Below are 23,599 nucleotides of genomic sequence, written 5' to 3' on the forward strand. Positions count from 1 at the left end.
GAATTATACAGCAACAGCGAAACAGTAGTGCAGTATAGTCCGGGTTTGATGTGGCTGATTAGCAACTAGCTTCCGGATTTCAGTCTTCTATTACAAAGTTGACAATGACTGACAGATGCAATGCAAAACACTCACAGTTTCCTTTTTACTCCTCCAGGTCATTTCCGTAAACATAACAGAGGAACAGATTGCTTTGCCATACCCCTTGATTCAGTCCCGCCCCCTTCGGTAGCTAGTTCAATCACATCTCCTCCAATCCGTGACTGTCACATCGATTACCGTATTAAGGCAATGACTTCTGGTATTATGGCTCCTTCCCCTTCTTGGATGGCCGGTTTCCGACTGATCCTGGAATGAACTGCCAGACCATCCAGTCTGGGGCATACTGTTCCTGTTATACCCTGCCCTCACAGGTCGGGAGGGAGATTGTTGACTCAGATTAATTCACTCTCTGTCACACCGATATAAACTGATAAAATTCCCCCAATACAAAAAATAAATAAATCGGTGTATATCCAATAAACACAGAAAAAGCAATAGAAATGGTTACTGAATTCACATTGACTTGACCCCTTTCCCTGTGAAAATAAATAAATAAATAACCTACCAATAAAAAAAAACCTTCCCAGTGCAGTTGGGCAATGTCCCTCCTTCCTGACTTGTAGCTATCATTGATTCACTCTGAATACTTTAAACCCACTGAATTTAAAACAGAATTGCAAATTGTGGCGAAATGTAAAGAAATGCGTTACAAAAAAACCCAGAAGAATGTGCCCGTACCATAAGGATTTTGTTGTGGAAGACAGGAAAGTAAGAAGGTACAATTGAAGTGTGCGAGTACTGTCTAGTTACTATACATATTGTGAAAGAAAAAATTTTGGAAAGTAACCGAAAACAATAATTTCATACAGTATATAATAAAGCCCCAGAAATTTTTTTTTTTTTTTATAAAACTCGAAAGTAGCTAAAAATAAGTACAGAAAAATGTAATTCGTAAAAACAGAAGCCCTACGTACAGTACAAATTCACTTAACACACATTTCTTGTTAGTGCAAATTCTATTGGAGCCCCCCCAGAGAAGAAAAATAGTTTGAACAGCTGAGTATAAAGGATATTGGGAAATGTATTAACTTGCATCCAGATTTGCATCTCAATTGTATTTTAGTGTTCTTTGGGACTCCAGATCTTATGATGCACTTTGAGTTGCCGTAGTTAAAAGCAGTGGATAATGCACCACCATACAGAAAAGAAAGATGTTGCTGCAGATTTCAACATTACCCTAAACACAGGATACAATAATACTGGCCTTTGAACAGCAAACTGTGGATGCAAGTCGTCAGTGTTTCTGCTTGGCTCAATGCCTGATGTTGCGGACAGATTGCAAGTGCAGTTAATTTGCAACATATACTTTTTTAATGTTCACGTAATGTTCAATAACATTCACAACGCTTTTAGTACTTTTCATTGTTCTGTATTTGAAATTTGATTTCAGTGTTACTGTAACTTCAGTAATAACTGACAGTATGCATTAGGCTTTGACTCCTGATACGAATACAATTTTATTTGGTCCCTTGAAATTCATTTTCCTGAGAATTGACTGTACTCACTGACGTGCTGTTCAGTGGCAGGTCTGCTGGCATATTTAGCTTCTTCCTTCCAAACAATATGTTTTAGTTTGATTATGTTTCTAAATGTATACAGGTCCTGGAAGCGGTTTCCATTAACACTATCAAAGTATTTATTATAGTAATATCTGTGCTGTCTGTGTAGCTGCTGATGTCGGTGTTTGAAAACAGCATGAAGACTTTCGGTGTGGTGGAGAATGACCCTTACGACTGGGAGAGAACCGGGACTGACGGCACACTGACCATCAATGCCACCTCCAACATCCCCCAGCTCCACACCAGACAGACCCCTGCAGCACTGGGGTAGGTACCGCATCCAGAACTGTGTAGACATACACTGACGCACGCTCGCACAGACACTCTGACACACACACACTCGCACAGACACACTGACGCACAGACACACTGACACACACACTCGCGCAGACACACTGAAACACACTCACACTGACACACACTCGCACAGACACACTGTCACACACTTGCACAGACACACTGACATACACACACACTTGCACAGACACAATTGCACAGACACTCTGAAACACACTGACACACTCGCACAGACACACTGAAACACACTGACACACTCGCACAGACACACTGACACACACACACATACTCGCACAGACACACTGACACACACACTCGCACAGACACTGAAACACACACACACACTCGCACAGACACACAGACACACACACACACACATACTCGCACAGACACACTGACACACACAGTGGCACAGACACACTGACATACACACACTTGCACAGATACACAGACACACATTCGCACAGACATTCTGAAACACACTAACACACACACACACACACACACACACTCGCACAGACACACTGAAGCACACTGACAGACACTCGCACAGAACACTGACACACATACACTCACACAGACACACTGAAACACTGACACACACTCGCACAGACACACTGACACACACACACACTCGCACAGGCACACTGACATACACACACACACTCTTTCACAAACACACAGGAACAACCCAGGCCAGACCCAGTACTCTATTTCAATTCTATTAGCCCAGTATCCTGGCTTTGACCTGAACATAATGATTCTGAAACTGTGGGTCACAGCAATGATTTAGGGGAGAAGCGATCATGTGATAAGCAGACAGACTGTTCTTTTTATGTGTTTAATGTATACCTGCCCTATTAACCAGGTACATCTCAAGCATACCTTTGTAATCAAATAGTCAATAATTAGGTCAATAACTGCTGCCCACTTCTTTAGAGAATGGACAAGACCAATATGTCCTGGCTACAGTGCATTGCACTCAGGATTTTGTAGAGTTTCTATGTAGAATAATACAAAAAGTAGTTATTTTTTTATGCATTTCTTGTTTATACTGTAAAAATTAACTATACTTGATGTATTTCAACAATACTTTAGTAATGGCTTTTTGTAGGGGGTCAGGGCAGACTTACATAGAGACACTATACGAGCACAGTTACTATAGGTGACACACTACATGTATTTTGAAGCTATTTATAACTCTCCTCCTGGGGTGGATATTATATTATATTATATTATATGACACAGCACCCTGTTCAATATTCTCTGTATAAATGTATGAGCCTACATGTGAATGTGTGTGCTGGTGTTTGACTGCAGGATGGCAAATGCCTCCCTGATGCCTGGAGACCTGTTAAGGGAGAATACTGACGAGGTGCTGCAGGACGAGCAGCTGAGCGATGGGGAGAACTGTCTAGAGAGACTGCCAGGCTCGCCAGGACACCGGCTCCGAAACCAGGAGAAAGACGTGTGGGAGGAAATGGACCACAACTGCAACCGCATCAGAGCCCCCTTCTGGAAGGTAGGGAGACTCGCCCTGCAGGTGCACAGGAATGGGGGGATCTGGGTATAGCAGGAAGTTAACACTGCTGGATTTAATAGAAGCCACTAGGGTACTTCATCTATAACTTCAACAAGGTCAATCAGAAGCTTATACGAAGTGAAGTTAACAGACATCTTGGCTTGTGCCTTATTCAGCCCTCCTTTTTGAACTTCAGAAAAATATGTTTGTTTCCAACAGTTTGTAAAGGTTATTTCATTCACTGCTGCAGGTAGCATAAACACTGCACTTACTGACTTGTTGAAGTTGAATTGACATGTGCTTGTACTGATGACTTCAATTACAAGCAGTGCTGCTACTACTACTGCTGTAATAGCCGGAATACAATGTGCACGGTATGATAACTGAATTTCCGCAGTTGATGCAGGGTTCCTAATAGCATCACTTCAGTCTTGTCACTGTTGAGCTGCAGAAAATTCTGTTTCAGTACCAGATATGCCGAGCATGTTCTCCAGCTGGGCAAGAAGCATATTGTGGTTCACAGTGTCAAAAGCAGCACTAAGATCCAATAATACCAAGATGGAGAGGGCCCCCAAGTCAGAAGACAACAACAAATCGTAAACAACCTTGACTAGAGCTGTTTCAGTGCTGTGCAACTGTTGAAAGCCTGACTGTAATGGTTCATAAAGTTTATTTACCAGAAGATGATTATTGAATTGTTGTGCTACGACACGTTCCAGAACTTTAGATAGGAAAGGGAGGTTTGAAATAGGCCTATAGCTGCCCAGATTATCAGTGGGAAGATTAGATTTTTTCAATACTGGTAAGATAGCGGCAGTTTTAAATGCAGAGGGTACAATTCCAGAACTCAAGGACTCTTTAATGATTATAGTCACAAACGGACCAAGAGTCTGGAAACAGGAGTGAATGAGGAAAGTAGGAATTGGGTCTAGCAGGCAGGTAGTCGGCTTCATTGTAAAAACCAATTTGGTAAGCCCAATGACAGTAACAGGAGTGAAATTAGCCAGTGGAGTGCCGGTAAAGACGTGTTGATGATAAAGTGAGGTAGGTGGCGCAAGGTCGTGGAATTGGCGTCTGATATTGTCAATCTTGGTAGTAAAAAATTCCTTGAAATTAGTGCAAAGACCTTGAGAGGCAGATAATGCAGAGGAGCTACTTGGCTCTAGCATTCTGCTTATTGTAGAAATAAAAGCCTGGGATTGCCATGGCCACTCTCATTAAGATTGGAGAAATAAGTAGATCTAGCAGAAATAGCATCCCTATACTCAAATAGTTGTTGTTTCCAGGCCTGAACATAAACAATTAGACAAGAGTCCCTCCACTTTCGCTCAAGTTTCTGGCAAACAGCCTTCATAGAGCGCAGCTGATCAGTGTACCAGGGTGAACAGCGAGTATAGGAGACAGTACAAGTTATTACAGGGGCAAAATTATTGAATGATAGATAAATTGCTATTATAAAGTTGAACCTTGTCATCCAAGGCCTTCCTTAACTCTTTAGTCTCGACAGGAGCCACGAGGGGGGATACCAGGGAGTGAAGCCGCTATTGTTTCCGACAGCCTATCATAGTCAATAGATCTCAAGTTGTGAAAAGTCACTATTCGTTTTGGATTTAGTGCAGAATGTGGCATTTCTAGATCAAATTTAATGGCCATATGATCCGAGATACCTAAATCTTGGATGAACAGGTCTAACACTGGGGCATTTCTGATGATTACTAAGTCTAAGATGTGACCCATATTATGCGTGGGGGCATTTAATAATTGAGAGAGGCCGAAACAGTCTAGGAGTGCTAGGAATTCACTTACCAGAGGAGACTTTAGAGAATCAATATGGATATTAAAGTCTCCCACAATTAAAATCCTGCTAAATTTCAGAGATAACACTGATAGTAATTCAGCAAATTCAGACAAAAATAAATTATTATTTAGGGAAACAGGAAATTAAAACCATAACCAGAGGTTGAGACACAGACATTATAAGAACTAAGTACTCAAATGACTGAAAATCATGAACAGGAAATAAACAAAGGTTAAACACAGAGTTATACACAACTGCCAAACCACCACCTCTTTGTTGTTTAAAGAATGGGAGTTAAATAAAGCCATTTTGAGGGGTCTGTAAGGAAGTGGATTAGCAATGTTAGAAAACATCTTGTTTCTCATATATGGCGAAGACAGAAGGCAGAGACATTTCGCAGACGAAACCATATAGTATGGACATTTGTAGTTAATGAAAATGAGAATCTGTGCCCCGAACTACGATGCAGATATCTTGGTCTGCGTAGAAGTCCAAAGTCACAGCAAGAGTTCAGAATAGAGTTTGACAGAGAACACCGGTGGTTGAATTGTCACAGCTGTAAAGCAGAGTACCTTAGGAACATACTCGGAATACCCCGGTCCATCCAGAGGGGAGGAGACCGCAGTGCACCCTATCTGAAGTAGACAGGCAGCTCTATCTCGGATAGGAGTAGCAGCCGTTCACGGCAGCAGCGGCAAACCGGTACAGAGGAGGAGGAGTCAGTGGCTCGGTCCTCAAGCTGAGTAAACACCTGATTTGAAGTAGACAGGCAGCCCTCTCTTAGGCAGGAGTAAGCATCCAAGGTACGCAGTAAACAGAATATCTGAAACAGCCAAACGGAATGTAGATATATAATTAAAAGATTGCCACAAAACTCAAAACTCAAAAGGCAAATAAAAATAAATAAAAATGATGATACTTAAAACAAAAGCATTAAGAGAATACAAGTTATAATATAATATAACTATTAATAAAAACACGTCGGAGAAGTGGCAGCTAAACGCACCAGCGTCCTCTCTAAAGCGTGTTCAATACATGCAGAGTTTGTACAAAAAAAAAAATTCTTCATTGACCTAAAAAAGTTGGAATGCTGTAATTATTGTAATAATAATTACTTATATAACAAGACTGCTTTGAGAATAAGGAGGCTATCCTGCCTCTTGTCTAATTTCAGTTGAGACACTGAAACCTGTATTGACAGTTTCTTTCAAAACCATGATCAAAATAAGTATCAGTTCACAAAAAGACATTCCTCAGACACTTTGCTAAGGCTGCAAGTAACATCACTTGATTCAGAAACATGTTTACAGTAGTAAAATGTTGATGTTTGCAGTTGTAAAATGCAAAGGCAGAATGGTGCGGATGATGGTGATTGACAGTAAAGTAGAAGTGGATGGAATGTTCCAGTGTCTTGATGAGAAAGCAGAGCAGTACTGAGTCTTGTTTTGTACAGGAGAGGGAATCAAAAGGTGTTCGTATGAAAATTGACTTTTCCTTTTCCTTTGCTTTGTTCACAGGAACATGAATATAGTCTTAATCATTCTGTACCGTAATTACAATAATTGCAGTGTAGAATAACAGGAACGGTATCAATACCGTAATGTACCTAAACCGGGGTAAACCACAAAACCTGTATACCGACTCTCCCCTAATAAGCACCACATATATAGAGAGAATTATTTGACATTCATGGTGGGTTCTTGTACTACAAATGAGAATGAGCCCCCAGAGGAAAAGAAGGGAGTGTGTTTGTTGCTATGTCTAGTGTGCAGAGGAATGTATTGTTAAAACCCCATACTGGGGTCTCTATGACAGTGCATGTTTTCCATAGGAATGTGTAGTACAACAAACCCATTACAGGAATGACAGTGTGTGGACTGCACCCGAGCGCCACTATATCCGAAACAGTGGCGGCTAGTGGCTAAAAATATGAGGAGGCAGAAAAAAGGCAGCGGTCTTGGGGTCCCCTTAAGCTCCCAGCAGCCAAATAAATGTATTCTTGTATTCTGAGTGACATCACTTTTCATGTCTTCTTAATGTTTTACCCCAATTCAAGGCTTTAAATGCATTTTCTCTACAAGCCAGCAGAGAAAAGAAAACAGTAGCCCATCATTTCTAATAAACATAACTGTTGCACACTGCCATTGTATGTTTAAAAATGTACTGCATACAACATTAGTGTAGCATTTACTTTAACATAATTTGCATAAAATATTTTCTAAACAAAGCAGGAGGAAGGCACATTCTATTGACTTAATTTGCTAAACTTAGTAAATGACCAACAAAATAATGATATACCGTTTTGTACATATGAAATGTAGGTATTTAAAAAAGGAAGCAATTCAGTCAAACATTAATGCCAGAGCAAGGTACATCACAATTTGAAGAAATAAACAGAAACAGTATTTCGCTACATCCTTCTAAATCGCACTTCATTCTTTTCACTCTCGTCAGTATTAGCATCCGAGGTCATCAATGTGGGAGGGCACACAGCCAGTGATTGGCTGAAACAGGCAAAAGGGGAGAGGAGGCATGCCACCTTTGGCTATTGTTTAGACAGGTTTACTCAGTGTTCCTTGCAAGCCATCAGAAGAAATGGAAGAATATGATTGGCTAATAACGTGCTAATCATAACTACAGAGGGGACAAGAGCGCGCCTGCTTCCTCCGAATGTACAGCATGGCTGAGTGGAGAATTTAGATAATTTGGCTGTATCAGTATAAAAGCTGTATATTTATTGTTCATATTCCACATAAATAAATAAAGTTACACCCTCTGTAGCATAGGATATGAAAAGTTATTAAAATAAATATTTGTGAGAACTTGCTGTATAATTAGCAGCATCCTGTCCTTTTTGGATTATACAACGTCAGACATGCCTAGTAATAACAGGTACATTCTTTGTCGTCTGTTATAGCTTCAGACAGACAGCTTCCTTTGGACAGGCAGGCAGACAGACAGACAAGGGGCTTTGGGGCTGCCAATCCCTTACATTTCCCTAACATTGCTTTTCTTCTCTGCTGTCTTTTCAACCCAGGCTGCCACAGAGGAGGAGCACAGTCAGAATCAGGGGAACAACAGCCCACTCGCGGGGCCCGGCATGGACTCTCCTATGCGGGTGTGCTCGGAGACCATGCAGTCAGACAAGGAAGCCCTCCTACTGAGGAAGTTACGCTCCATCCACAGCTTCGAGGTGGAGAGGAGGCTTTCCCTGGAGCCCAAGCCCAGCACAGAGTGCTTCCTGGAGGCATGGTGCGTTCCACACTGCTCCCTACACAGAGCTCCTGACACAGCCCCCACAGCTCCCCCCCACATAGCTCCTTCCACACACAGCTCCCCCCAACACACAGCTCCCCCCAACACACAGCTCCCCCCAACACACCGCTCCCCCCACACAGCTCCCGCACACTCAGTTCCCCCCAGCACACAGCTCCCCCCACCCAGCAGGAAGGTGTGTTTCGGGGGAGTGTGTGTCTCACGGGGGTTGTGTGTCGACACACAGTCGAGGGGGTGTGTCGAGGGCGGGGGTGTGTCGAGGGAGGTGTGTGCCGATAGAGGCGTCTGCCGAGGGAGTGTGTGTCATGGGGGGTGTCGAGGAAGTGTATGTCGGGGGATGTGTGGGGGGAGTGTGACTCGAGGGGGGTTGTGAGTCAGAGGTTGTGAGTCAACACTGTGTTTCTCCAACAGTGTGCTCCCCACACACCCCCCTGTACACAGCTCCCGGACATAGCTGCCTCCGATACAGCTCCCTCCCACACAGCTCCCTGCCACACGGCCCACCTGTTCGACTGCTCCCTCCCACACCCCCCCCCCCCCCCCCCCACACACACACACACACACACCCACACACACACACACACACACCACTTCCCTCCCCCGAGGGAGGGGGTACCAGGGTGTATGTGTGAGGGGTGCAACCCCATGCACTGCTCCCCCCTACGCAGCTCCCTCTCACACATCTCCCTCACACACAGCTCCCGCCACACAACTCCCCAAACACACAGCTCCCCCCAGTACCCCACACACAGCTCCCCGCACACACAGCTCCCCCCACATAGCCCCCTCACACACACCTCCCTCACTCACAGCATTCCTCATTTGCTCAGTTATTACCCTCATCTCTGATGACCCCCTCCCTCTCTTCCTTCCTTCTGTGTTAACAGTTCTGGAAAGCCACAAGAAGCCCTGGATAAGGAGGCGGCAGTGAAACTTCTTTGCCAGCAGGGTGGAGCCACAGGCACAGGCCGCTTAAACAGGTTGTGGCACTACGACGAGGAGCTCCTGCCTGAAAGATCCAAGCTGGGCTCCCCTGTGTCCAGCAGTGGCTTCGTGGCCCTCAACCTGAGCTCTGGCCGGCAAGACATGGAATCCCAAGAGTGGGTGCTAGTGGACCGGGAGCATGAACTTCAGGACTTCCGGGCCTCTGTACAGGGAGCCAAAGTAACCAGCAGCCCCTCAGATGAGGAGCCAGAGGTGCTGCAGCTGGCAGAGGAATCCCCATCCACAGAGCAGCCTGGAAATGCCCCAGGATCAGGGCGGGAGAGCGCCGAGGGGATGGGCCACGTGGTGCCTGGACTCATGCTCAGGACTGACCGGCTGGAGCTGAGCATGGGAGGCCAGCTTCCATCCATCACCCCTACTAGCCCTGCAGAGGCCCTGGCAGAGGGAGCCCTGATGCAGGTAAGGAGGGGTTGGTGGGGGGGGGGGGTTAAGTTTAGAAAGGTGGGATAAATGGGGCTGCACAGATTTTACATTCACTCCTATAACGATTTTTCAGTTCTTAAGCCAAAACTCTAAATATAATTATGTTTAGAATATTAATTTAACTTCTTCCTGTAATTCTTCTTTGCCTTTGCATGCACATAAAACATCTTGACTTTCTCTGGGTTTGAGAACATGTTGAATTATAATTATTATATTGTGTCAATTAAACGACCTATCTTCTCTGCACGTGAGATGCCCTGCACAAATTCAAACATGTCCTACTCTTCCATTCTTTCATGCTCCTGAACAGTAGTAATACATTAATAGTAATACATTCACAGGAATTATCCTCCAGGTGCTGGCACTTTCAACAATGATCTGATTTCTATGAGTAATTAAAGTAATGGGCAAGTGTTTGTGTGTTCCATTCACAGAATAGCTGGCGAGTGCTCCTCATGAACCCTTTGGCCAGTTGACTTGATTTTGGGGTATACGTTATCTATGTACTGTCTTCTAAAAAAGTTATTCAGGAAAAGTTGTTACATGAAACAATATGGCCACCATGAGCCAATCAGTATGGATGACATGCCAGTTTTGTCCATTTTTACATTGTGACGCATTTTCAACACTGGGTAAATGCAATTACACATCCCGACCACCGGGGTCAGCTGTGCCATTGAAAACAGTAAAAAAGAAATCTTTAAATCCGCCATTGTTAGTGGCTGACTAAGCTAACTAGCTAACACAGTAATTACAGTGGAAACGGTGATATTATTTTACAATAACACACAGTATACAAAGACAACTAGCCTACTTTAAAGTAACATCTTTTTTTTTTGGGAAGCTTTATGATTGAAAGTGTCCTTTATAGTAATAGTAGTACTTAACTGCAACTTGGCTTTTAAAAAAAAAAAAAAAACAGAACTGCATAGAACAATACTTATATATAGGAGTTTATATTGTAAGTTGAAGCCCAAACACCATGGGTCCGATCTTCGAAAGGTTTGCGCACCACGCAGAGGGGTATGCGCATCACAAATGGCCATTGTGCCAAGTTGCCATATTCGAAAAGTCCTTTTTGGCGTCACAATCCATTCTGCGTTGTGGAGAAATAAAATGTATGCTTCGCGCAACATGGGGGGAGTGGCCGACAATGTGCGTGATCCTGGTATATTCGAAGGTATGCGCCAAGCACAAAACTACCATTCCAGCACTGACTACAAACAGGCAACAATGGGAAAAATGGGTAGCATGCAGCGTGTCCGTCGACATGTGGATGTGAATGATGCAAGGCACACCCAGGAACAGCAACCCCGACATAGGCGAAGATATGCTGAAAGGGTGCACCAGCCTTGGCACACATATGAGGAGCTCAGCAATGAGCAAATTGTGTTCAGGTATCGTCTCGACTCATCTATGCCACATGCTTAATGATGACCTGGCCAGAACAAACCTGCACAGTCATGCCTTGTCTGAGCAATTGGTAGTGTCTGTCTGTGTGTCTGTCTTCCCAGCGACAGCGAGTGGAAGCGACAGCGAGTGGGAGAAGTACAGACGTGGAAAAGTACAGAGCAGTTTAGAAGCAGTAAGGAGAAATTGCATCTTTAATTGCTTTAATCAGAAAACAGAGGACATTGGGGAAACACAGCAGCAGCTCAAAGTCAAACAGCCGCATGTGTTTTCCTGATAACAAACAAGCTGAAACTCGGAGATGCTGATTCAAATTCAGTGCCGTTCTGAGACGCGGGCGAGGGGAGGAGCCAACAGCACAGCAGAACAACGCAGTTAAACGAGGCAGTCTTCCTAGCGACAGCGAGTGGAAGCGACAGCGAGTGGGAGAAGTACAGGCGTGGAAAAGTACAGAGCAGTTTAGAAGCAGTTTGAAAGCAGGTTGACAACTGCAGAAGAAACTAAACTTAAAAAAAAAAACCTCAACATGGTCTTCAAGCCAGTAATCTGTGACACCTGTTGATGTGGGAAATCCGAGAAAACCCAGCGGAGCTAAACCAAGTGTGCGTAAAGTGCCGCGCGATCCAGGATTTGCATAAACTAGTAAGTATGCTAGAAATGGAGCTGGAAGAAGTGAGACAGCAACAGGATCTTGAGGAACTGGCACACCCACAATTCATGGAAGTCTGCATCACCCCTAACAGACTGAAAGCCACCAGGGAGATGGAAGGTCAGAACAGCTGGGTTCAGGTAGGCAGAAGCAGGGAAAAAAAGAAACTTCGTCAAACACAACCACCAGAAATCAAAACAACCAACAGATTTGAGTCACTTCAGAATTTTGATGAGCAGAACCAACAACAAGAGAATGAAAGGAACAACATCCAGGATCCCATTGACAGTGGTGACCAGACAGCAAAAAGAAGGGAGGTCATGATTGTTGGGGACTCCATATTGAGAAACACAGCAAGTTCAATTAGCAGTTTGGACCCCCTTACTAAAACAGTGTGCTGCCTTCCGGGAGCCTCGGTCAAGCACATCACTGAGAACGTGGACAGGCTCCTGGAACGAACAGGAGACGACCCGGTAGTAGTCGTCCACATCGGTACAAACAACATTGGAAGAGACAGACCAAAATCCCTGCAAAACAAATTCAGAGAGCTAGGAAGGAAATTAAAAGAGAAAACCAAAACTGTGGTATTTTCTGGTATACTACCGGCACCTTGCAAAGGACCATATGGACAGCTGGAAATAATTAATCAAAACGCATGGCTGAAGACGTGGTGCACACGGGAAGGCTTCACCTATCTTGATCATTGGACCACATTCTACAACGAGGACTATCTGTATAGACGGGATGGACTGCACTTAAATAACAAGGGAACCAGTCTACTCGGAGAAAAGATCCTCGAGCAGGTTCAGAAGCATTTAAACTAGAAAGGAAGGGGGGAGAAATCAACAAAAAAACAGAAGGGAGACCGCATCAAAACAAGAACAACAACTCAGGTAAGACAACCATTAAATGTATTTATCTAAATGCTAGAAGTATCAGAAACAAAATTCTAGAACTTGAAGCTACTGCACTAACAGGTAACTATGATGTGATAGGTGTTACAGAAACGTGGTTGTCTGAGAGTGATGGGGACGAATATAATATTTGTGGGTATACACTGTATAGGAAAGACAGGCAGGACAGAAGAGGAGGAGGGGTAGCACTATACATAAGAAACAGTCTTGAAGCCCAGGTGTTAAACCTGGACAAAGAAAATAAAACCGAATCAATATGGGTCAGAATAACGGACAAAAATTCAAAGGGCATAATAGGAGCATGCTATAGACCGCCAGATTCAGACGGTGAGCAAAATAATCTGTTATACAATGACATTAGAAATGCGTGTAGCAAAGGAGAAGCCATACTAATGGGGGATTTCAACTTCCCCCAAATAAAATGGGAAAACCCGGTGGGTAGCGTGAAGGATGAAATAGAAATGGTGGAAATGACAAATGACTGCTTCCTAACACAATTTGTGAAGGCACCCACTAGAGGGGAGGCATGCCTTGATTTAGTCTTTTCAAATAACGAAGATAGAATAACTAAAACAGAGGTCAGAGAACCACTGGCAAACTCAGACCACAACATGGTCTCATTTGAAGTGTTTTTTAAATCCCCAAAAGTAATGACTAAAGCTAAGGTTTACAATTTTAGAAAAGCAAACTATGAAGGTATGAAACAGAGACTAACAGAAGTAGATTGGAGTAAAATAGAGAAAACACCCACAGAAGAAGGATGGTTGTTCTTCAAAAATGTAGTACTAGAGGCGCAAAACAATTATATCCCTAAAGTAGACAAATCTAAATGTAAAACTAAATTGCCAAAATGGTTTAATAGATCAATTAAAAAAAATATTCAGCGAAAAAAGGCACTTTACAGAGCATTAAAAAAGGACCAAAAAGAAAGTACGCAGAAAGAGTACACAGAACTGCAAACGCAAGTCAAAAAGGAAGTTAGAAAGGCCAAGAGAGATATAGAAATGAACATTGCTAAGAGAGCTAAAACCAATTCCAAAATGTTTTTCCAATATTACAACAGCAAGTGAACATTCAAAGAGGAGATTAAATGTTTAAGAGATACAAATGGCAAAATCGTAGATGAAGAAAAAAAAATAGCAAATATATTAAATGATTACTTTTCACAAGTTTTTACAAAGGAAGATACTGACAACATGCCCCACATGTCACCCAGTTCCTATCCAGTTTTAAATAACTTTAGCATAACTGAGGCAGAAGTGTTAAAGGGACTAGGAGCTCTTAAAATAAACAAATCCCCTGGGCCGGATGAGATCCTCCCAGTAGTACTCAAAGAAATGAAAGAAGTAATTTACAAACCGCTAACCAAGATCATGCAGCAGTCTCTTGACACAGGGGTGGTACCGACAGACTGGAAAATTGCAAACGTAATACCGATCCACAAAAATGGAAACAAAACTGAACCAGGTAACTACAGACCAGTAAGCCTGACTTCTATTATATGCAAACTTATGGAAACTATAATAAGATCCAAAATGGAAAATTACCTATATGGTAACAGGGTCCTGGGAGACAGTCAACATGGTTTTAGGAAAGGGAGATCGTGCCTAACTAACTTGCTTGATTTTTTTGAGGATGCAACATCCATAATGGATAATTGCAAAGCATATGACATGGTTTATTTAGATTTCCAGAAAGCTTTTGACAAAGTCCCGCACAAAAGATTAATTCTCAAACTGAACACAGTTGGGATTCAAGGAAACACATGTACATGGATTAGGGAGTGGTTAACATGTAGAAAACAGAAAGTACTGATTAGAGGAAAAACCTCAGAATGGAGTGTGGTAACCAGCGGTGTACCACAGGGATCAGTATTAGGTCCTCTGCTATTCCTAATCTACATTAATGATTTAGATTCTGGTATAGTAAGCAAACTTGTTAAATTTGCAGACGACACAAAAGTAGGAGGAGTGGCAAACACTGTTGCAGCAGCAAAGGTCATTCAAAATGATCTAGACAAGATTCAGAACTGGGCAGACACATGGCAAATGACATTTAATAGAGAAAAGTGTAAGGTACTGCACGCAGGAAATAAAAATGTACATTATAAATATCATATGGGAGATACTGAAATTGGAGAAGGAATCTATGAAAAAGACCTAGGAGTTTTTGTTGACTCAGAAATGTCTTCATCTAGATAATGTGGGGAAGCTATAAAAAAGGCTAACAAGATGCTCAGATACATTGTGAAAAGTGTTGAATTTAAATCAAGGGAAGTAATGTTAAAACTGTACAATGCACTAGTAAGACCTCATCTTGAATATTGTGTGCAGTTCTGGTCATCTCGCTATAAAAAAGATATTGCTGCTCTAGAAAGAGTGCAAAGAAGAGCGACCAGAATTATTCTGGGCTTAAAAGGCATGTCATATGCAGACAGGCTAAAAGAATTGAATCTGTTCAGTCTTGAACAAAGAAGACTACGTGGCGACCTAATTCAAGCATTCAAAATTCTAAAAGGTATTGACAGTGTCGACCCAAGGGACTTTTTCAGCCTGAAAAAAGAAACAAGGACCAGGGGTCACAAATGGAGTTTAGAGAAAGGGGCATTCAGAACAGAAAATAGGATGCACTTTTTTACACAGAGAATTGTGAGGGTCTGGAATCAACTCCCCAGTAATGTTGTTGAAGCTGACACCCTGGGATCCTTCAAGAAGCTGCTTGATGAGATTTTGGGATCAATAAGCTACTAACAACCAAACGAGCAAGATGGGCCGAATGGCCTCCTCTCGTTTGTAAACTTTCTTATGTTCTTATGTATGTGTATCCTGGCTACTAGGACCAAGGTAGCAGGTGATACAGTGGGGATCACCCAGTCAGCCGTGTCCGCCACCTCGACCGGTTCATAACCGCGTTGCTGCGATGTGCTGAGGAACATATTAAATTCCCCAGTACCAGAGCAAACGGTGAGGAGATAATGCAGGGTTTTTATGAGGTCGCGCACCTGCCGCCCGTGGTAGGTGCAATTGACTGCACCCATATTGTTATCCGGGCGCCTGTTCCAGTTGTCCTGTTCTATCAGGATTCCTGTTGTATTCAGAATATTGGGAAATTTGAATAGCTATTCCATGCCATGTAAACAGGGTATTCCGAATGCCTCCGTCCGTATTCTGGATACTAGTATTCCGAAAACGTGATACCAAATAACCACTTAGAATTAGGATACTATCAGAATGCTAGCCCTTCTAAACACTATTCAGAAAACCAGTTTTTTTTCTAGACACGAGTCATCGTGTTATAACACCATGTAACAATTTTTTTTTTTTTTTTTTTTTTGGTTCCTGGGTAGTAAATGTTATTTCCTAATTGCTTATGCCTCAAAAGTATAGAAAATGGCTATTATTCCCTACAAACTTTGCTTTTGTGACCAGGACAGTGATATTTTGAAATTTACCTATTTTCCAGAACATTCCAGATAGATTCAGTGCTGAGTAAACTTTCCAGTAATATAAATAGTAGTATAAATACAGGGGCCTTAAGCCCACCAGTTCAGTTTAGTTCCAGCTGCCTAAGTGGATACATATCTGCATTTTTCTGAGATGGCATCAAGAGGTTGCAATGGTGGCATTCCTGATGGGTCTCCAATGCGGTTTTACCAAGTTTCCCTGCTATCTTTGCCTTTGGGACAGCAGGGACACCAAGGCGCACTACCACAGGCGGGACTGGCCACAGAGGACCGAGTTCTCTGTGGGGAGGAACAACGTCAAGTGGGAGCCACTGGTGGACCCCCGGAAGGTGCTGATGCCACCACTGCACATCAAATTGGGCCTTATGAAACAATTTGTCAGAGCTCTAGATAAGGAGTCTGCAACCTTCAAGTACCTTCAAGACTTCTTCCCTAAGCTGTCTGAGGCAAAGGTCAAAGCCGTTGTCTTCGTTGGACCACAGATAAAGAAGATCCTGGAGTGCAATGAATTCCCCAAGAAGCTCACTAGTAAGGAGAAACCGGCTTGGAACAGCTTTGTCGCAGTGGTTCGGGGCTTCCTGGGCAGTCACAAGGCCGAAAACTATGTGGAGCTGGTTGAGACTCTGGTGAAGAACTACGGCACAGTGGGCTGTAGGATGTCCCTCAAAATCCATATCCTTGATGCTCGTCTTGATAAATTCAAGGAGAACATGGGAGCGTACTCGGAGGAGCAAGGCGAGCGCTTCCACCAGGATATACTGGACTTTGAACACCGCTGCCAAGGACAGTATAACGAGAACATGATGGGAGACTACATTTGGGGGCTGATTCATGAAAGTGATTTACAGTATAATCATAAATCTCGAAAAACTACTCACTTCTAAATCTTTTGTAGTCATTTTTGTATTACTTTAGTATAAATACATGTTAATTTGGATTCATATGTTGTTTTTTTTTCATGTGAACAAAAAGACACAAATTTGCCCGTTTTCTCATTGGAAATAGGTAAATTTCAAAATATCACTGTCCTGGTCACAAAAGCAAAGTTTGTGGGGAATAATAGCCATTTTCTATACTTTTGAGGCATAAGCAATTAAGAATTAACAATTACTACCCAGGAACCAAAAAAAAAAATTTGTTGCACAGTGTAATTCTATGTTTCAGTGTGCAATTCAGCTGGTCAAGACTACTCCGTAATGATAGCCAGTGTTAGTAACCAAGCATTAAAAATGCCAATAATGTATTTTTGTATTGGCTTCTCCAGGTCAGCCTGCTTTTCTGTATCTTTTCATTATCAACAAAAATAGATGATTGGCGTTTTTAAATGCTTGGTCACTAACATAGGCTGTTAGGATAACATTGTGGGTTATGTCAGCTCTTTTTACAGAGCGATTGAGACCAGCACAGATGCTTCATTCATTTTAATTAATTACAATAAATGAAAACGTTGAAAACCTCCAGTTTTTAATGTTTACAACAAATAGAACCTTGTTTGAGAGACTGTTTTTATTTTATTCATTTTATAAGCAGGATAACACTCCAGGGCTTGTGCATTATGCTGCATTAACATAGGGCTTTGAAGGTTGAACCCAACTACAGCAGTATGTTAGTGCACACAACACCTGCCCTGTCGCGTGTTATCCTTTACAAGCTGCAGTTTTGAGTGCATGTGAGCGCAATACACAAAAACTCCAGTAAAGAATTCATTTTAGACACTCCAAAACTATGGGACGGAGAGTTTAGACCTTTTTTCAACTTGGAGATATTCTCAATGTATGCATTTTCTTCCTGCTTCTGTAGCCGAGTTTTTAAGGTCTGAAATTTTGGGTTTGCAATGGGATCTGTTAATTATGCTGCTGCTTCCTTTCCGTAATTATTTAACCTTTCTACAGACCACCTGAAGGGAGCCAGCGGACCACAGATTGAGAAACACTGGTCTGAAGGGGTTTTACTATGTGATTTGAGCAGAAAACACTTCTAGCAGCCCTTGTCAAAGTTGTAAATTACCTACTGATAAGCGCTCACTTGGGCTTTCTATCAGTTTAAATCACTTGAGAAACATAGTCAAACTGAGACCTATTATCTCATTATCTGACACAGAGAGACTAACACATGCCTTTGTTTCTTTAAGAATAAATTACTATAATGCATTCCTCTCTGGCATCCCAAAATGTGCGGTATCCCGCCTACAGCTTGTTCAGAATACTGCCACTAGAATTTTGATAAAAACTAAAAAAATGAGCATATCACCCCTGTTTTAGCCTCCTTTCACTGGCTTCCTGAACAATACAGAATTGATTTGAAAGTCTTATTATTGACCTATAAAGCCTTGAATGGAGCAGCACCTAGTTATTTGCTGGAGCTACTGACCGCGTATCTCTTCGATCACAGGACGCGGGGCTGCTTGTTGTTCCCAGGGTCAATAAAATCAATACAGGAAGTAGGGATTTTTCTTTTAGAGCCTCTAAACTATGGGATGCTGTACCGCCATGTGTTAGGGAAGCTGGGTCTGTGGGTCTTTAAGTCTAAACTTAAAACATGTTTCTATAAAGTTGCATTTTTATCTTAGTGGGTTTAATGCAACAGACTTGCTAGCTTTTAATGATTTGTTTTATTGTTATTGTTTGTATATTTTGTATTGTTGTATTTTTATGTATTTATGTATAGTGCCTTGTGATACTTTGGTATGAAAGGTGCAAAATGAAGAAAGAAAATAAACACTACTTCTAGGAAGTAATGAGACAGATGAATAAATGCCAAACAAATATTTATTTCACTCCACTTCAATCCCTTGGGAGCCTTGAGCTGATGTGCATTTCAACAGCGCCCTCTGCTGTCGAAATCTATGATTCCACCCAGTGTACAGTGCGTCTGGAAATAGAGCTTTAGAGAACGGTGCAGTAAGAACGCCTCCCAAAGAAAATGTAGAAAATGAAAAAGAGCAACCCGATATAGTCAATGAAGAGAAACTTGTAGAAAGAGAATTGGAAGAACCGCAGGAGGGGCCAGCGCATAAAAAAAAAAAAAAAGGAAAGAAACATTGTGATAGTGGGCATGTTATGTGAGGAAAAAATAGAAATGTCTTTTTTACAGCAAGGAATTGGGTGGTATGATGGGCAAGCTCTGCCAGAAACACAAACAAGATGGCAAAGAATCAGGGGGTAAATGGAGCAGTGCAGGCTGGGTATGAATTAGGGTAGATTATTATTCATTATTATTATAATTCTTTGTCTTATTATATATTTAAGGCAAGGCTGTTTTATTTGTGTTAAAAGTGTGCCCAGCTATAATGCTCTGCCAAAAACTGTACAAAATTCCTGAGGAGAATAATTCCTGATTTCTGCACTTTCATTTTAAAGCTGACTGCACCTGACTGTGATGACAATTGTACCCAGCAGTTCAGTCCCATGGTCTGTGAATGTAATTGCTATTCTTTTTTGTTCTGTTTTTATTTTACAGCTCACTGCCCCCCGACCATCCATACAATCTATGCAGTCTGCTAGTGAGAGTGAGCCACAGTGCCTCCTGCTGGAGAGGAGGGATGGGGACTGCCAGCTGAGAGACAGGACAGTCGAGCTTGACTCTCCACAGGAAAGGCCTGGAAAAACGGCACTCCAAGGGGCAGAGTCGGAGGGACAGAATGCGGTGAAGGACGAGGGAACAGAGGAAGCAGGAGAGGAGAGGGTGAAGCTGCCCACTCCCCTCCCTCCCGAGTCCTCTGAAGGCCAGCAAGTTCCCACAACTGATTCCCTGGGAGACCAGGATCTGAGCCCAAAGACTTCCAGCCCTGTGCCAAACCTCATCCCAACACATGACTCTGCCAGCGCCTTCGCCAATGGAAACGCCTCCCAGCCTACAGATAGTTCGCAAAGCCCAATGCCCCAAATCGGGGAGTACAGCACTTACCAGGAGCTGATGGACCCTGAGAGTGACTCCAGGTACCCCGACAGATCCACAGAACCGCATTTTCTCCGTTTTGCTCAGCCCGATGGGAGCCTAGGGAATATGAAGAGGGTCTGGAAAGAAAATGGAGCCGGTGGTTCAAAGACAGCCCCGGACAAATCCGCTACGAACGAGGCAGCGACGGAGGGCAGGAGGGATCCGTTTAGAAGGGTAAGCCGTATCCCTGTGCTGGCGCCGGAGGTGGACCCGGTTCTGGATTTGTTGACGGCCCTCTCTGCAAAAGAGAAGCTGCTGCAGAAGAAGGTTTATCAGACCGAATCCTGGCGGCCTCCACCAGACAAGAGGCAGACAGCAGGCGTACTGGGGGAGCAGTCCTCAGCCTCAGAGCGCTCCCAGGATGATCGGGCTCCACTCTCTGACGATGAGTCCTGCCTGGGCTCCCAGTCCGAGCTGCAGTCAAGCAGGCAGGGGGAGGAGCCTGGCTCTATGTCTTCCTCCACCAGCCCCATCTCCCGCAAGAGCAAGATCCCCCGGCCAGTGTCCATCCCCAGCACCGAGCAGCTCGTCCACACCTCTGCACCATTCCTGCCACACCCGCCCCCTGGGAAACCCTCTAGCCATTCCTCCATCGACGGCAGGTAGGAGGCGCCACAGAGTCCATTTCTCATGTCTATTCTGATATATCATCTCTCCTCGCAGGCATCCCTGGCATCCAGTGGGAGAATCTAATCCATACACTTTTGGGAAGACCCCTAACAAGGCAAACGTTAAACAGATATATATTTTTTTTATTTAATGATAAATAAATATCTGGAATCAAAGTTTAAGTAATACTTCATATTGTTTGCGTGTTCCTCTTACTCATTTGCTTTCACTAGTATCTTATTGTGTTTGCATAAGTCATCATTTGCATTAATGTGATATAAAGTATTATTTATTTAAGATTACAGTTTTTTTCTAAATAGTAACATTATAGCTTAAGTTTAAAGGTTTTATTTTTTTAGGTTAAGATGAACAGAAATCAGCAGCAGGCTAAAGTTCCTAATATAGTGTGTATTTATGTGTGCAATGAGAGTCATAGCAGTGTGTCTGTTTGTGTGCATTGAAGGTCTTCATCTTCTTTGACATTTGTTTGCAGGTTGCGCCGATACCGGATCCTAAGCAGCAGCAGCACTGATTCGGACCTGTTCTCCTGCCTGGCTCAGATCATCCAGAATGGCAGCATTCCCAAGAGCAGGGCCTCCACACAGTCCAGGAGCCCCTGCTCCCAGCGCAACACCAAAATCCCTCCCAACATCCCTTCTACCCCCCACCGGAGCACCAGCGCCTCCCCCCGCAGCGCCTCCCCCCGCAGCGCCTCCCTGCAGCGATCTCTCAGCTCCTCTCCATCTCGCAGCGGCTGCAGCAGCTGTCTGGAGCACCGCAATGGAGGCCTTGGCTGCAGCCGCTCCCCTCCAAGTTCCTCGGGCTCCCCCCCGCCTCGCCGATCCTACCCCCAGGAGACTTGCTGTGGCAGGCAGGCCCGCTCCAGCTCCTTCCATGCAACCTGCGGCAAGAGTTCCAACAGGGAGAGCAAAGCCTCCAGTAAAGTCAGTAGATAATAACTTCTTAAGACCTGGGTCCTCTATTACTGCTTCACTGACCTGTCACATTGCACATTATTTCGGGGATGAGGGGGGGGTATCTCCTTCAATATTTTTTTTATTCTAACTTTAACGAATGGTGCCCTGAGGGTCCAGGATCTACTGAAGGAGAATCAAACACACCATGAAAAAAGATCCCACAAAAGCAAAGATGCCTACACTGTAGGTCTATCCATAATAAAGGGTTAAAGGGGCAGTGTCTCACTGGTTTTTCAAAATACTTTTCATTCTTTCCAGCCTGTGCAAAACCATGTGGAGTATGAACAACCCCCCACACCCCTCACCCCCCCACATTTATGTTGTAGCGCAGCATTGAGATTGTAGATGTCATTCATAGATCCTCCCCTTGCTGCTGTGGGTGGGGCTTGCCTGCGAGACCTCACAGAGGGAAGAAGGAGAGTGAGTACATCAATACCTTTGTGGAATGTAAACCAACTGGACAAGGCCTTTCCCCTGCTCTCAAACTATGGAAGAATGTAGTAAACAAACACCAAGGAATATTACTTTAAAGTCTGAACACAATTGTGGAACACTACAGCTTTAAACACCATTTAATCTTGGTAATGGTTGCTGTGGTCTTACTTACTGAAATATTGTTGTCTTTCACTCTATTTTATTAATGCTATGGTACCCCTAACACTGCTAGGTGTCTTTTGAGTACCATGATTCACTTGAATACTAAACACAGGCAGTGGTGAAATGTGAACGGTAATGAATTAGCCAAAGCCCTACTTGACTTACTTTCTTATAGTTGAGTCTTTAGTATTTTAAATCTAGCCTTAATAACATTGTCTTAAAGGAAGAACAAATACAAAGCTACAATGGGAATTATCCTGTATAACTAAATTAAATAGAGCCCAATTATAAACCCAGAGGCGAGCAAAACCTAAAAGCTTTTTAAGAAGCTGTTGCACTCGTGTCTAGGGGGTGTTGTTGTCTTGTGACAGAGCCCTGTGAATCAAGGTAAACTTGGAACAGAACGAAAAGCAACCCCGACCCACAGATTGTGCTTGAGAGCCACATAGCATCAGCGCCTGCTTTTACACAGGGAGAACTACATAGCAGCAGGTGCAGATGAGATCAGTGTTCATGGAAACATAGTGCCACCTACTGTCCTCGCTGTGATTGTGTTCATCTATTCTGCTTGTTTCAGTTCCAAAGTCTATTGCACTTTGCTGTCTGTAGAGTGGCTAAAATTATTTAGCAGAATTTTTTTAATGTATACAGTGTGTGTGTGTGTATATATATATATATATATATATATATATATATATATATATATATATATATATATATATATATATTTTTAAATGTATACAAAGTGTATGTGTCCATCTAATCACACAAATACTTGCACAGTGTGAATAGGGATTTCTCCTCTTTGTCAGTATATGTGTGTATATATCAGCTTAGCTGGTTCAATGAAGTAACCCTTTATTGGCAGTGAACACGCCCCTCATCCAGAAACCTAGAGTGGCACCTGCTTAAATAACATATCAGTCAACAAATAGCACAGCTGCCAAAGAATAACTTTTAAATAGGTCAGTCCACAGCAATTATATCATGGTTTCTGCCTGTCTGTTTTTGAAGCTGCATCTAGCCAACAAATAGCATCACAGGTACCAGCCCATTTCA

General features: G+C 43.1%; 1 protein-coding gene across 2 annotated transcripts in view; it reads left to right on the forward strand.

Annotated features, from left to right (window-relative positions):
* The window catches only part of LOC121330132 (tau-tubulin kinase 2-like), a 103,017-nt gene extending 79,831 nt beyond the window's left edge, over positions 1-23,186 (forward strand). For both annotated transcript variants that reach the window (XM_041276421.1, XM_041276420.1), the window contains exons 10-15: positions 1,771-1,928; positions 3,279-3,480; positions 8,316-8,530; positions 9,442-9,958; positions 19,878-20,959; positions 21,460-23,186. In XM_041276421.1, coding sequence (XP_041132355.1) covers positions 1,771-1,928; positions 3,279-3,480; positions 8,316-8,530; positions 9,442-9,958; positions 19,878-20,959; positions 21,460-21,922 — 2,637 coding nt within the window. In that variant the 3' untranslated portion in view covers positions 21,923-23,186. The remainder of the gene's footprint in view (positions 1-1,770; positions 1,929-3,278; positions 3,481-8,315; positions 8,531-9,441; positions 9,959-19,877; positions 20,960-21,459) is intronic.
* The last annotated feature ends 413 nt before the right edge of the window (positions 23,187-23,599 follow it).

This window comes from Polyodon spathula, chromosome 17, assembly GCF_017654505.1.
Source record: "Polyodon spathula isolate WHYD16114869_AA chromosome 17, ASM1765450v1, whole genome shotgun sequence".
Classification (NCBI taxonomy): Eukaryota; Metazoa; Chordata; class Actinopteri; order Acipenseriformes; family Polyodontidae; genus Polyodon; species Polyodon spathula.